General features: G+C 44.4%; 1 protein-coding gene across 5 annotated transcripts in view; it reads right to left on the bottom strand.

Moving 5' to 3' along the window:
* Positions 1-13,098: 13,098 nt before the first annotated feature.
* The window catches only part of DPP6 (dipeptidyl peptidase like 6), a 565,175-nt gene continuing 562,611 nt past the window's right edge, over positions 13,099-15,662 (bottom strand). For all 5 annotated transcript variants that reach the window (XM_061474523.1, XM_061474525.1, XM_061474522.1 and 2 more), the window contains exon 26: positions 13,099-15,330. In XM_061474523.1, the coding sequence (XP_061330507.1) occupies positions 15,184-15,330 (147 nt within the window). In that variant the 3' untranslated portion in view covers positions 13,099-15,183. The remainder of the gene's footprint in view (positions 15,331-15,662) is intronic.

Genomic DNA, 15,662 nt, shown 5'->3' with positions numbered 1-15,662 from the left:
CACTGGTACCTCAACTGCTCAAAGGAGTGTATCAGTGGACATACAAGAAAGTGTAACCCCATAGCAAACTTGATTATGGCAAGGAATCCCACAGGAAACTTAGACAAGGCTGACACTCATATATAGCAAGAGAGTAAAATAGCAGGGAGTGTCTGATGTTGTATGGTGAGATTTGGACAGGATCATATGAGGGGGAGAAATGAATGGATAGATTGCTTTGATGCTATGCCCTGAAAGGCTGGCAAACACTCGTCAAAAGGCATCAAGTAATTTTTGGAAATAAAGGTGAGTTTTTGCTGTGGTGAATGTGGTAAAGACAAGAGAGGGAAGGTAAAATAAGAATCAAATGCACAGGAGGGAAGGTAAGATATAAAACAACATCAGTCAGGAAGCAGGCATGGAGGGAGCGAGGAGCAAGACTCACCCTATGCGTCCCCTTTGCTCTGCTGGCATATGCAGAAAGTGGGAAGCAAATATTCATAGTGGTTTTCTAGCTGCCTGCTGGGTTAAGAAGGGATTATTTCAGCTGAGCCTGGAGGCTTGTGTGGCAGCAGGACAGATGAGAACCGTGGCCTCTTGCACCATGGTCCCGTTTGTGGGGATGTGCTGCAGTGACACAAAACCCCTTCCCAGACATCAGGGATTCTTCCAGGGCAAAACCCAACACAGCCAGTGAAAACTAGAAAAGCTGTTTTGCACTTAAAAGTTGCTTTCTTCTCCTTCCATCCAGAACAGTGCAAAAGTCTGGAGAAGGCTGGTTTAACAAGCCAAGTGAACAGGGGAGAGGTGAGGTGAGGATGCAGAGGCAGGCGGAGGGGAGGGCAGCCTCAGCAGGCACAAGAGGAGAAGTGGTGCAGGGCAAGAAGATTGGAGGGTGCCCAGTCTTCTGCCCTGGGTGATGGGAGGCTGGAGAGCTCAACGTATGAATCAGAGACAAATGCTGAAAAAGCCTTGAGCACTGCCAGCAATGTGAGCCTTCCTGAACTGTTTCTACAACAGGAAAGGAATGCCTACCTGTGCCAAAGTGGTTTTACCTGATGAGCTTTGATGAGAGGATTCAGTACTGCTTTCCACATATGTGGCACAAGTGCCTGAACAAGCCAGAAAGTGGTCAAGGATTCCCAGAAAGCCGAGAGCAGAGCTACAAGCCCAGTGACCTCAATTCTAGCTCCCAAACCCAGAACCAACCTTTTGCTCCACATTTCTGAATGTGGTTCTCCAGGTAGCAAGTGAGACGAATCTAGTCCCCAAACAGAGAGCTGGGGCAACCTTTGAGCACTTCTCAAAGTTCCAGGTATTTCCGGTGTTAAACTTCACAAGCTCTTTAGCCTTGCAATTGAACCTTATTTTGTTTGGTGCAACCAAGGCATTGGTTCCTTCATAAGGGAAGGAGGATTTTGTTTTTTCTTGTTCCCAAGGGCACTTCTCTGAAGTCTCCACCAGCATATTGCCGTATCCAGCTATAGCCACATCAACCCAAACATGGTGCTCAGAGCTGGGGGCAGCCCAGGCTGTGCCCCAGGGACACCACTGGCCTGAAGCTACAGCTGCAGCAGCAATGCCTGCATGAGCACAGGAAATGCAGCTGGCACTGCATGTTTGTGCCATAAGGAAATGCAGAGCCTGGGCAGCCAGTATGGCCATTCAAGAGACAATTCACTGAGTGTATCTCCATTCATCTCTTAGTCCAGATCAGGAACATGCTTTGGAAATTATAATCTTGCCTGCTTCCACTTACCACATTGGTCCTCATGAGAGGGGTCTTGGGGCACGTGTGAAATGTTCCATTTGCAAATATAACATTAAATCCTTGTGGTGTTGCAAAGACCCAGCTTATGCAGCCAACTACTGTCCCAGTGTGGCAGACTGAGGTTTGTTCCAAGCAAAGGTTCACCTTGAAGCTCTTGTGTGGATGAGCAAATGAACAACCTGGAAAACGCAAAGACCACAAATGCCTCTGTGATCAGTTCTATCCAATCCTGGTAAGAACACGGTTTGGTCAGCCATGTATGAGGCACGAGAGACTCAAAAACTGCAGGCAGACAAAGCACATTTTATCCCCCAGAAGAAGGACAGGCTGTTACAGCCTGATAGCAAACAGAGCTCCCCAGGGAGATGCTCAGAGGCAGGGCTGTGCTCTGAACAGTGGCTCTGGCTTACCACAAAATCAAAACATTAAGGTTGCAAAAAGCCATTTAATGGCCCCAAAGCCCAAATAATGTGTAATTGGTATTCTCTGTAGGTTTTTGATTGATGATTTGGATGAGCAAAATCAACCACCCAAGAAATCCTACCTTATATTCACAGGGGCACTATTCATTTTTGTATGCCTTGCCCAAGACGACTTACAGCCCACACAGCTCAGAGTCTCACCTGTCTCCTTCCTCCCTTTTCTTCTCTCCAGCTTCTTGCTCCTGCACCACTGCTATGTGGAAAACTTCCAAAAGAAAAGACTACAAGTATTTTCCTGTCTTCTTCTTCTTTGCCCTCACTTCCAGACATGGTAACTTTTTAACACTTAATTGTTCTAATTGCTTAATTATCTGTCTCATAAAATCATGATTCACAGCTGTAAAATGCACTTTAGCTGCTGGATGAACATTACATTCATTGCTCGCATAGAAACCGAGTTGAAGTTATTTTGCTCAGAGAAGAGATGGCCCAAAGTCAGAGCACCAGCTCCTGCTTCAAATCAAGTTGGGTTTGCTGTGGTTTCTGTCCCTATGGAGATGTCCCCAAGAATTCATGGGCCATATCACTGTGTTCCACCTCTGCAGGCTGGTGAGCAAGTGGTCAGTCCTGGGGAGACACGGGGCAGGTGGGTTTGTTTTACCATGTTTTCCATTTCTCTTTCAAGAAGATTATTACTTATAGGTTAAATAAGTTACAGCATGAATACATCAACACTTTGCTGTGTGGCTTCTATATGTGGAAACCACCCATAAACCTTGTCGCTGGGAGTGCCCAGCAGATGACCAATGTGACTGATGACACTTGGAAAAAGGGCAACAGCCAAATGTACAAAATGTGAGAAAAGGCAAAGCTGTCCCTGAGTGACAGAGGATTTGAAATTCCAGGAGGGATTTCCCAGGCAGTGCCTATGCCTTAAAGCAGGCCAGTGTCCCATGTAAATGGAATGCTGGAGCGCTGACCTGTCTATTCACCAGGGCGTGTGCAAGAAGCTTTTTGCTTCAACAGCAGCACTTTCTTGCTGTGGAAGCATGTGCTAGATGATCTCTTGCACACCCTAAATGCCTTTCCCTTCTTGAGGAGGACCAGGCACATTCACACCCTGGAACATGAGAGGTCTGCTCTTGATGCTGATACTGCTCCTCCCTTTCCGTATCAGCCCCATGCACTGAGCTTACTTGATATGCACACAGCCAAAGCTGAATTCGGAGCTGGACTTCTTGCTGCCACATCCGAAGTGCCTGATTATGAAAATGAGATCCTCAGATGGTCTTAAATGTGAGTCAGCTTCAGAAAATTTATTTTTTATTGCTTTTTAATTTTATTCATGAGAAAGAAGGCAGAAGGCAGAGCTGGAGGGAAAGCCAGACAGCATAACTGGGGAGCTGCACCTCCTGGGGACCACTGACATGCATCAGAGTGGATGTGACAATCAATTCAACCATGCACGCTAGAGCAGAAAGCATGGCACACTGTGCTCATCCAGTTTCAAGGAGGATGGGAAGGGCCTGCAGTACTGCTGCTAGAGGCTTTGGGGTCATGTGGGTCTGATTTGGGTTGCTCCCTGGGCATTGCAAACATGGAGCACACAGCTCCATGGTATTAGATTCATCAGAGCTGCATCAAGAGGCCCTTTTCAGGGCCACTTTTTTTCTGATGCTATGCAAAAGACTTCCCCTAGATGCACATATCATGCTAAGAGAAAATGCCAGTTCCCAAAAGATTTGGGAACACTTATACCAGGAAAAAACAAACGCAAACCAACAAAATATTAAATGGCTTCACTGCTTTGTAAATGATTTGTTAGCATAGTAAGGGTGAAAAAATCTTTCTGAAGTTGGTGTCTGAGCAGCACTTATATCTCAATTATCCCCATGTTGCGTCGCTGTGCATAAGATTATGAGCTAACACATTTTTCATATCTTCTTCAGCACAGGTTTAAGAGCAACATTCATCTCTGTTCACGTCAATTCTTTGGTCAACTGAGCGGCAAAGGTGATGCTTGCTGCCCTCGTGCTGGAGACTCCACTAACAAGGCTGAGTGATTTATTCATTAAGGGCAGGGAAATCAGGAGCGTTATTCAAGAGGCCCTGGTGGGAAATTTGCATGAAAATCTCATGCTGTTCACTTGCAGGAGCCCTTCCTGGCAGCGGGTGCCCTTCCCTGCAGTGCTGTCCTATCGCTTACTGCAGGAAACGGCTCTGCTCTGCTTCCACAAACACTTTAATAGAAATACAGCATGCAAATAACATGCAGAAGGATTTATTTCCCCAAAGCCATGGGACCAGGAAGCTGTTGTCTATTTAAACACCAAAAAGCTGGACTTTGGAGACTTGAGAGGTGTCTTGACAGCTCTGGCCATGTTGAAACACCAGGAATTTGCTCTGGTCCCATTAGAGATCAAAATCCCACATTTGTATAAACTTTGGAGATGCAGGAAAGCAGCTTCCCAGCTCTGCAGCAAAAGAGTGGACCAAGCTGGGCTAACAGGTCTCTGGTGTCTGGACATGAAAATGAATTTGAGTTTAATGTACAAAGTTTGGCTTCAGATCCTCAAATGGGATTTGCTGAAGGTCTGGTTATGCTTGAGTTTTATCTGCCTTTGTCCTGCCTGCTTGACTAAAGGTATTACAGACATTGGCCAGGCTAAATCCCTTTTCTGGTGTACATTAGCACTTATTCCAGATAATATTCTTTGTTTTGTTTCATGAATGATATTGGGACCTCAGACCCATGTCTGTATCCAGGCTTTATGTGTCTCTGTGCTGGGCTGAGACTGTGATGGTTACTGATGTCTTGGACTTCCCTTTCCCCCCCACACTCATTTCATTTCCAAAGGTCCCTTTCCATATCTCAGACACTGTGCCCTTCTTCATGGTGCTCCATGCTTTCTCCTGTCCTTTCTTTCATGGGGACAGAGCCAGGTCTGGCTGTCCCTTACCTGAGGTTCACAAGCTGCATCTCATACTGAAGAAAAGTCACCACAGAGTCCAATGAGCAAGACCTGTTTTCCTTTTCCTTATGTTTTTCCATCAAGCTTTCCACGTGACTTCTCTGCTGTCTCCTATAGTTCAGCTTAGCCTTTTCTCTCTAAAGGGAATCTCAACATCACCTCCTTCTGGATGCCTGTTTTCCTGAAGCTTGCAAGTACCTAAGTATCCTGGAGATTCTCCTTTTCCAGTAGCAAATGACCAATGGGTATATACCTTTTTATGGAGGAGCACTGGCAGATGCCACCTGGTCCTTCAAGCATTTTATTTTCTTTGCAGGAGAATGGCACAGGAGAAATGTTAGAATTAAACTGAGGCTTTGGTTTTTTTTCCAGTGGACAAAATGTACTTGCCCATAACACACAACTAACAAATGGACATTGTCATTGAATCAGTCCAACCTGGCTTTTATGAGAGGGGATGTGATGTATGAGCCCCAGTGGAGAGGGGAGCTGCAGCATGATACGGGTGATGTGCATAGGACCTGATGCCTGTACATTAGCCACTGTACCATCTGGTAATTGCAACGCTGACCTCAACCCACCAAGCAGCTGGCCACAGTCTCTAGGCTTGCCTTTGACACCCAAATGTCTTTGGGATAGGGAGGGGTCTTCAGGAGGAAAAGCCCAGGATGGCTTCAGATGGTGGTTCCTTGCTGGAGATCTGATTTGAACTGCTGGGATTCATCCTTTAAGCAAGTCTGGCTTGTGTCCTGCGCGGAGGGCGAATTTAGGAGCGCAGGCTTTTGGGAGTGTTGATTTAATGATCATTTCAGCAGTCCCTCGGAGTGAGATGCTAGAGCAAAGACCCCTCCAAGGATTGTAGGACATCACACATAACCACTCAGTTCTGCCGCTGAGCTGCCTGCAACCCTCCCTGTGTGGGGCTCAAGGCTTTGGGCTGTTTTTGAGGGCAAGGCAATTTTTCCTTTTCTTGTTGTGACTCCCAATGCTTCCTGTGCCAGCTGCCCCGGGGGCCTGGGCGGGAACTGAAACTCCTGAGTAATTGATACCTTCTATAATTGCACCTTCGAAGCAGTTGACTGGCTCCTGCGACAAGCTCCTGAATAATTGAAGCAATATTTGCAGGTTTTGCACTGAAGTACTAACAGCTGTGGTATGTTTTGATATTTATGAAGCCCAATAAATAATGGATTAGTCAGTGCAGTGAGCCCAGCGTGATGCTTATTACTGCTGGAGTGCCGGAGCTGATGGTGTGCTATTCATCCTCTTTTACTTCCATTGTGTGGCTGAGTATGACTGGTGTCTATTACTGGACTTAATAGAGCTTGCTCACAGGTTTAAGTTACAGTCCTCGAGAGCCAACAGTGTGTTTTAATTTGTTCTTCACTCCACAGATTATAGAAAGACACGCTGGGACTATATTTCAGGGTCACAGTGCATTGTATTGACTCACAGATGTGGAGATGATTGTTTCTGCGGTAATGGAGATGGGCACTAGCCGAAGTAGCAGCAAGTCTTGGCATTAAACTGGGAGTTATACAAAATCCAATCTTCTTTGCAAGCCGGTCTGTGGGTGAATATTGTATGTCTTCTTTGGGATGCCTCATTCACTGCACAAACTTGTCTTCATAACTGAGGCAGTGCTCATAAGATTAAACTCTTCACCCTGCTTTCTGTTATCTGGGCAAATTGTGTTTTGTGGATGAAAATATTTTTACTTTGCAGATAATCCAAACGTATTCCAGATTTCCCCCCATCGGCGCAAGCTGCCCGCTGGGAAGGGATAAGACAGGAGGAAATAACTGTTCAGATCAGCAGATGGCATCCTACCACTCAAAAGCTTCCCTGGCGCTGTAAAAGTATGATAAATATATATTAGCAGGTGGCTGTGCTCTGCTTGTATCTGGAGTAAGCACTTTGGTAAAAAGCTGAGGGGTTTGTTCATTTCTTAAAAGTCATTTCTTTACAACTCTTAATACTTGCTTTGTCTGATTTCCCTGTTTCCTTGGGTGAAAAGAGATATTTATAGCTGACCTGCTCACCCAGATCCACTTGGTCCACACAGCTTATGCAGCGTGTGCCATCCCAAAATGAGCATCTGGAGCTGGCTGGATAAATTGTGCCCTGAAGTGCCTATCAGTCTCCTGCAAAAAAAGTTACAAAGAAAGCCTGGATTGGATGTCTCAACTGTAGAGGTGTTCAATATAAACATCAAATTTCACTCCATGAAACTGGCTGATGCTTGTCCAATAAAAAACGGTGGCACTGTAACTTAGAAGCAACTAGATGCAAAAGTTCCCAGAACAGGTAGCCCAAAGGCTCTGCAGGCAAAGGAAGCCTTTCCATCCAATGAAATGGTTTGGATAGGGATTTATTCCTTTTCTTTACTTCCTTTTCTGAAGGTGCTGAGTGAATGAAGGATATTTTGTCTTTAAAATCCTGATGTAGGAAAAGGCAGTGCTTTTCCAACTATTATTTGTTGGGCCATAAAATCTTCACCGAGAAACTTTGGGCTGAGTTTGTCTGCCGTTGCCACATTGCATGATAAATTGTTTAAAGCCTGCCACTAGAGGAAATGAGAAAAATTTCTCCCATCCCAATTTCCTTGCAAATTATCTAATTATTAGAGTCATCACAGCAAAACCAGAAGTCTTCTGGATCACAAAGAAATCCTATGCAGTTAATGAGGTTTGAATTTCATGTTTCCAAGGCTTCTACCTTCAAAAATGCCTCTTCAAGAAGAGCTGCTGCCCACTGTAAGGAGTCAATAAGGACGAAAAGTGTTGATGTAGCACAAGCTCTGGTTCCCACTCAGACTTGGGATGATGTTTGCTCCTTCCCCTACAGAACCACCGCCACCACCAGCAGCTGACAAACACCTTGTTGCCAGCTTTCGTATTGGCAGCCCAGGAGTGGTGATTCTGCTCATGTTATTGTGCTAGTCTCTCTGGCTTTCAGCACAATTCTTTGCACTGCTGACATGTGCTTACTGTTCCCATTGCCACTGCTGGTTTCCTCAGTGACCATTTACTTCCATGAACACAAGATGCAGGATAAAATTGAAGGCATGGCTGGCAGCTTTTGGGTGAGAATGTGTCCCTTTCTGTCCCCTCCCAGCACTCAACATCATCATGGGTGCAGTGCTTCTTGCTCCTGGCAGCTCCGAGGGTGCAGGCCTTGATGAGCAGCTCAGAGCCACTGCCTGAAGGGAACAACCAAGAGCCAAATCTCAGCCATTTTCAACTCACTTTGCTTTCTAGACTCTGAAGATCTCCCACTGAGGCCTGCAAGCTAGTCGATTTAAGCTTACTGGTGTTAGGCTTGTTTTTCTCATCTGCTGTTTATGGACCTTAGTGCACAAGCTGAAAACATCTGGAGTGGAGGGTCTCCGTGTTTTTCATGGGCACAAGCCTAACCGTTTCAGGGGAGGGACTGCTTGTCAGGATGGGCTCTCTCATCTCTGGGCTCTCTTTTGTCTTTCCCCTTTCCTCTGGAGCACATTTTAATACATGGTAAACTTTTAGGTGCGTTCCAGATTCATGTGATGCCTACATTGCTTTGATGAAGAAAGAGCCAAGTACAGGTAAACCAGCATCCTGAATTTCTTCCCGCCTGTGCATCCAAATGTGAATTTACAGGGAGCAAGCACCAGACAGAAACTGTGGAACAGGACCGGGTTCCTGAGTCTGCTCATTCTTTTCCCGTGGTGGTGCAGAGCAGAACATGGAGCAAAGGGCCTGCCTCATTCAGGTTTTGCTCTGGGCTTGGTTTTCCAGCTGAAGTATTTACCCCACTTTGAGGTGCTCCCAGACGAGGTGGGGGGGAGCAGGTACTCAGGAGCTTGTGCAGGCTGGCTACCAACACTCACTACAAAACACGTCAGTTTGAGTTACTGGACATGCTCAGCACAAACTACATTCAGAACATTGGCGACAGCTGGTGCAAAGACGGTGTAAAGCCTGGATACCTTTTCCAGCAAGGATGAGAGCATTCACATCAGCTCAAAGAGCTGTTTGTTGCTTTAAAAGGACCCAAAAACTACATTTATAGTGAAGGAAGGCAAAAAAACCAAACCAGCCTTGAGGGAACCTTGCTATACTGCAGGAATATGGGAGCATGATTTCCTTTTGCCCTTTCCTGAGGCCTCATTCCTCATTTGCTTTTTATTCTTTTTCTCTCTCTATCATGGCAATGAACATTTTGATTAAAGCTGTTGTCCCAGTGAGGAGGCAGAATGTAGCTTCATGTAATATGAGGCTTTTAATGAGTGTCTTGAAGTGAAAAAAAATCCTTTTTATAAAATCCATTTCTGAATCTTCTCCACCACAGCTGCCGGCAACACAACTGTTGTAGCAGAAGTTGCTGCTTACAAAGAACATTGATGATTGTGGGCAAATAATTGCGGCACTGGGAGAGTGGTCTTGCATTTGGCCATGGGATGGGGAGAAGTCAGTTCCCCCATCCTGGGGTAGATGAGGGGTAGAAGACCTGTTCCCAGCAGCCTTGCACCAGTGTAAGAGTTGCTGCAGGGGTGGTTTCTTCTCTCCCATGGGTCCCTGTTTCCTGAGGTCTCCCTGCTTTCCCCATGTCCCCTTTGGAGATAATCAGACAGGGTGACCCCAGCTGAGGGTACTCAGAAAAAGGGTGTCCTTGGCCTGTCATTTCTTGAGTGCAGTGGAAATGTGAGATGGTGTTTTCAGGTTTTCAATCACAAAATAAGCTGCAGACAGCATTTGGCTTTCGGGGCTTGTTTTGGAAATGAAAACTCTATTTCTGATATAAACACCTGAGTCACACACGAGGAGGTTTTAATAAAAGACACAGGGTCACACCAATGTCATGACGTTGAGATGGTTCAAGATGTACCTCTGTTAACACTTAGCAGAGATGACGGCAGCTGCTCCCAGAGAGCAGGATCATTGTTTACCAAGTTTTCCTGCCACGGAGACTAAATGTGTCTTCCTTTCCTCTTGGCTCTGGAGTAGGAGGAGAGATGCCAAAGAGGAGAGAGCCCTTGTTTCCATATACATGCTTCCATGGCAGGGGGGGTGGAATTAGATGATCTTAAGGTCCTTTCCAACCCTAACTGTACTGTGATTCTATGATTCTATGCTTGCCCAGTGGTGAGCTCCTGGCAGTAGCTGCAGGCAATGGGTGATTTCCTGCTCAGGGCTGTATCAATCTGATGGATTCTTCCTACAGCCAAGGCATGAGCCCCCCTGGGTTTTAGTGTTTCGTCTGTCTGCAGCAGCTGCAGTGGGCAGCAGAAGGGAACTGTGAGACCCTTCACAGCTGTGTGCCCCTTCACAGCTGTGTGCCCCTTCACAATGGCCCAAGCTAGTTGGCTACAGGCTTTTTTATGCTCATCTTGTCATTTGTTAAAACCTGAATATTACAACACGGTCTCCTGTCCTTCCCAAACACTTCTCCTATTCCCCCTTCGCTTTGTGAGCTGCCTGGTTCTGCATCCACCACAGGTTTGGAAAGGCTGAGATGGAAAGGTGGATGGTGGTCTGGCTGGAGAGTGGGAGTCAGTAGAACCAGACCAACACGTGTCTTCATAGCAGGTGGCCTAGTGCAATAGGGAGGACAAATAATTAATCTTTGGGGATCTTATCTTCCTTATTCCTTCACGGCAAAAGAATAAGAACCAAGCAAAGGGTTCAGATCAAGCATGAATTAGTTATTGAAATAAAGAATTTATTTTGCTTATGGCTTATTGGGAGGGCTTACCATGATGCTTTTATACGTCTCTTCCTAGTTTCCAAGGGGTGGCTGGGTTTGCTTTCAGACTGTAACCATGCTGAATGGGGAGAAGACAGAAAGATGAAGTGGGAAGCGGAAACAAATCTTAGGAAGTGCTCTTTGCTCTGAGCCTCCAGCCTCGAGCTGAAGTTGGGAGAGCAAAATAGAAATAAGCAAACAGCTGGCTCAGTAAGAGGCAATGATCAGGGAACTGGCAACTTGAGCTTTTTCTGTCACCTGTTCCATTTTTTCCTTTTCTTTTGCAAATGAAAAGCAGGAAGTCCAGGGAAAAATGAGCACTGAGGGGATCCTCACCCCAGCCCTCTCCAAGGTACTTCGGGCAGCTTCACTGCAGCCCCAGGAAGTACTGCAGGGCAGATATGTCCTACCACCTGACATGCAAAGTTAAAACATCCAGTGCCTTACCACTTCCACCTTGAGTGAGCTCTGAAGTGACAACATGAGCATGATTAGCAAAAGCAAGAGCATCTCTCCAGGTACCAGCACCAGCCTAATTCCTTTGGTCTCCCTCATGAAACACCCATTTCTCCCCATTTCTAACATCACTATCTACTGGTTTTCCCGTGGGAAAGGTGTTATTGACATCCCATATATCCTTTCTATGTCACTCATTTGTTTTCCTTCCTACCCTTCAGAGATGCAGCATTTGTTTGGCCTGAGCTTGTAGGCAGAGCTTGGATGGATTTATATGCTCCATGTCCAAACCCATAGACAGTTACAAACATGGCTGGCTGCCTGGCTTTGTTAATTAGCTACCTCTGTGGTTTCCTTCTGAATTAGTAGGCCACTGTTCATTAGTTCTCTTCTGCTTTGGGATGCTACGGTTGAACATTATGGCATCCAGAAGCGCCAGTTAATTGAGAGTATAAGCTTGATTTGTTTGGAGAATAAAAAAAATATTAGTTACATTTAGGTGATTAAGCAAAATAACAAGCAAAGCTACTTAGTACTAGTGCAATCTGCCTGCCCTGTAGCAGTGCTCAAGCCTCTTTGTTTCCTGATTCGCTGGCAACAAAGATCAGAGTAAGTGTCTACAATAGTCTCTTGGTTTTGCTGTGAAACATTAAATTCTCTTTCTATGAATCTGGTTCAAACTGGTATCAGCTATGGGGACATCACCATGGGCACTGACAAGGTGCAGGAGGTCAGCACGCGTCACTAGAAATCATCCTTGTCACACTTGTACCTCCAAGTACAAGGGATCACAGCCTTGATGCATGACTTCTTAGTCTTTTAGGGTTAAAAGGCCTTTCATGTCTATTAGGCCCAGAGACATGTTTGTGCAGACTTAAACCTTTCCTGATGATATGAGATGAAGAGGACAGTGTATTGTAGGGTATAGTCATAGACAGGACTTCTAATTTGAGCAAAAATCTCAGTTTTCCCAGGAAATCTATGAAATTAAAGGATTCCCTTTCCAGGTGTAATGAAGGCGTAGGAATATCCAGCTGATCTTGCAGACCACAAGGTGCCATTGCAGGGAACAGCTAGGGATGGCCCTAACTTGTGCCCCAGCTGTTTCAGTCTGAGATAGTCACTCCTGTCCCCACAGCCAGTGGAGTGAAATGGGCACATGGAAAAGGCGCTTGCTCATTTGAGGGAGGTCTCTGAGTTTGGCCCTGGCAGGGTATGGCTCTCCTCTTGGCTTGAAGAGGAAAAAAATACCCGAATTCAGGTGGGATGACTCCCTCCTCTTGCTTGCCTCTTTCCTGATGGAGATTCATCTGCAGAAAAATCTGCTATTGTAGATTCAGGGAGCTTTAGTGCTTGTTTCCCACTTCATAACCCACAAACAGCTTTGGGAAAAAGGGACAATGGATGAAATGGCAAAAATCCCCTTGGTCAAGCTAGCTGATGCCCGCAGGAAGCCTGTCAGCAAGCAGAAAGGGAGAAAAGGTGCAAAGAGCAGGGGGTGATAGCGGTCTTCTCATGAACTGCTACTTTGGGGTTGAACCCACTTCATGATACTCCATGTTTTCCCCAGAAGCGGTCACCATTTACCATGGTGACACCATTTACCAAAGTTACAGGCAGACTAAATGGAGATGTATATTTATTTATGAAGACTTGTTTTCACTTTTCTGAACTGCACCCTGGAGTTTGGGCTCAGTTCAGCAGGAACAGGGCTTCCAGCAACTTGATGCTTTTTTAAGCACTTAACACTAAATAACAGCAGTAGCAACCAGGGTGGTAAAATAATGTTTTATTCCATGAATGAACAAACACTACCATGCCACATCCTAAAGTTCTTTCTACAAAAGATTGTGGACAGAGCAGATTTTTACATTTCTCAGGTCAAGTTCATTTCAGGCTTCTGAGCCTGTTCAGTGTAGCAAAATCTGGACACGCAGCATTCTTATTGTCTATTTGGCATTTTGCCAGATAAAGCAAATTTATACCGTAGTTCTTGTTCACACAATGTCGATGCACTGTAAAGTAAAGAAGATAGTCAAACCCAAACTAGGCCATTTCTGTGGCTTATCAATATATTTTTCATGATGGTCAAAGTACAACCAACATTCAAAGCTTAAAATAAAGATAACAAAAAAGACACACTAAAGAACACAATGGAAACATCATCATTGCTGTCAGGATGGGAGTTTACCCACAGTACTATGTAAAAAGTAGAAACCGGCATTGATATCAAGCTGTCAAAACAAGAAAACGAATTACATTAATTGTTATATTTCCAAGATAGTATTTCTAAAGAGTCCTGATCAGCAAAGAAGTGTTATCGCATGCAGGCTGAAACAAGACTAATATTGGATTTGGGACCTGACAAAGAACTGACTTACATTCCTTTATATACAACAAAATGAAATATACAGTATTAATACTGGCTGTACATTTGGTCAGAGTATTTTACAAGGAGCAACACTAGTCAAAATTGTTGTGATGCAATATGTGGAAGTGAATGAAGGTTGAATGCTTTCACAAGAAGTTTTAAAAGTTGCTTTGCACTGCTATAAAGAAGTGTTAGATATTTTAAAGGAAAAATGTTTTTTTTCTTATTATTTTTTATTTTTATGCTTGACAAAACTAGTGTGAATGGAAGAGATAATTAAACATGTTTGGAATATGCTAAACATTGACCTGGAATAAAACAAAGCCACTGACAGCATATGTAATAAATCTCTGCACACTGGTTCTGTTTAAACAGCTTTTATGAGATGATCTGTGAAGTATCTGGTATAAATCCCTGCTACCATAGCCTCATCTAGCTGTTCCCCAACAAGTTGCCAACCAATTGTTCCAACACTAATAGAAGAAAAAGAATAATTGTGACCAGTGCCTATTTTTCTATAGTACAATAAAAATATCTCACTGGTAAGCTGATCTAGCTTATTTATGTGCATATTTTTCAAGGCTGCCAAAGAAAACACGCAGTCTTGCAGGCAAAGGCTATGCTGAGAATGAGAGTGAGATTTCCTTTGCTTTATTCTAATAGAGTTTTTAATGTCTGGGTACCTCAACCCCCTATTGCCTCCTTAGACCCCTCAGGTCTAAAGTTACTTGGTTAATTCAGTGTAAGTTTTTTCCCCATATAGAACAAGCTCAGAAGCTAATACGGTAAGCATGACACTGAATGACAACAGAAGTAAAAGCTATATGAAATTTAGAAATGATTACAGGAAGGTAAAGATGAGTGTAACTGTAATGATATTTCATACAATTGAATTTGTATGTCCTGTAGCAATGACAAACCTTCTGAATAAGGGAAAGAGCAGGTTAGCGTGTATGAATCAGTAACTTTTAAAATAATTGTGCTATAATCTTTTCCATGTATTAGGTTAGATTTGTTTTCTGACACAATGTGATACTAATTGTAGTAACCTTAATGTGGATGATGGATTTCACTGCTACTGCTTGATTGCTTGAATGCAAAGAGACATTAAGTCTCCCAGTCCTCAAAGCGGTTTCTTGGGGTGTTCCCTCAAGTTCAGTGTCTTACCACCTTTACACACGAGAACTCACCTTGTGGCAAACATCAAAAAAGAGAAAGAAAATAAAGGAAAACAAAAAAAAAAAACAACCAAACAAATAAAAAGGTGATGTTGGTTGTGATGGTTTAATTTCAGACAGCAGTTTCTGCTGAGTTCACCATGCTTAATGTTCTTCCATTTAGGAAGGAGTTGCTGTCAAGTAAAGCAGATGAGCTGCTTTCAGTTTCTTTAAATACATGCTAACAACGTAACATCTCTTTCTTCAGGAAAATGATCCAATTGCATATTGTTAGAGAGATCTGCCTTGTGCTTAGCACGGACAAGTAGGGTTAATCGTCATCCTCCTCCTCTTTCAGTGGGGCTAGTGGGAGTTTGTCCTGAACTTGGAAACATGCCACAAAGAAGTTGACAATGGAGTTGTACAAATGCTGCTCCAATGCTGCATTGCTAAAGTAATGGCTTTCGTCAGGGTAAATCTGCAAAGAAACAGGCAAATACACGCCATTAGGAGCTTAGATTCTCAGGACTGACCACCCATCTCTACAGCTTGAGCTGTCCTGCAGACACACTGCCTCTCCTCAGCACCATGTCTTCCCGTAGATGCACATGAGGTCCAGGGTAATTCAGGCACCATGGAGCTCTGGGCGTAGACTTGCATCTTCTTTCAAAAGCAAATTTTCTGGGGGAGTATTTTCCACTTAATTCCATTCTGAACAAGTTCAGGCTAAGCAGAACCAAGCCATACTTGCAACTAACAGTGCTTGGTCCTTGTGAAAACTAAAAAAAACCCAGTGCAAATCTTTGGAGA

Source organism: Pezoporus flaviventris, unplaced genomic scaffold, assembly GCF_033815535.1.
Source record: "Pezoporus flaviventris isolate CSIRO_AGI_PZ_B2104156 unplaced genomic scaffold, CSIRO_AGI_Pfla_v1 ptg000079l, whole genome shotgun sequence".
NCBI lineage: Eukaryota > Metazoa > Chordata > Aves > Psittaciformes > Psittacidae > Pezoporus > Pezoporus flaviventris.
This window is presented reverse-complemented; position numbering and strand designations above follow the sequence as displayed.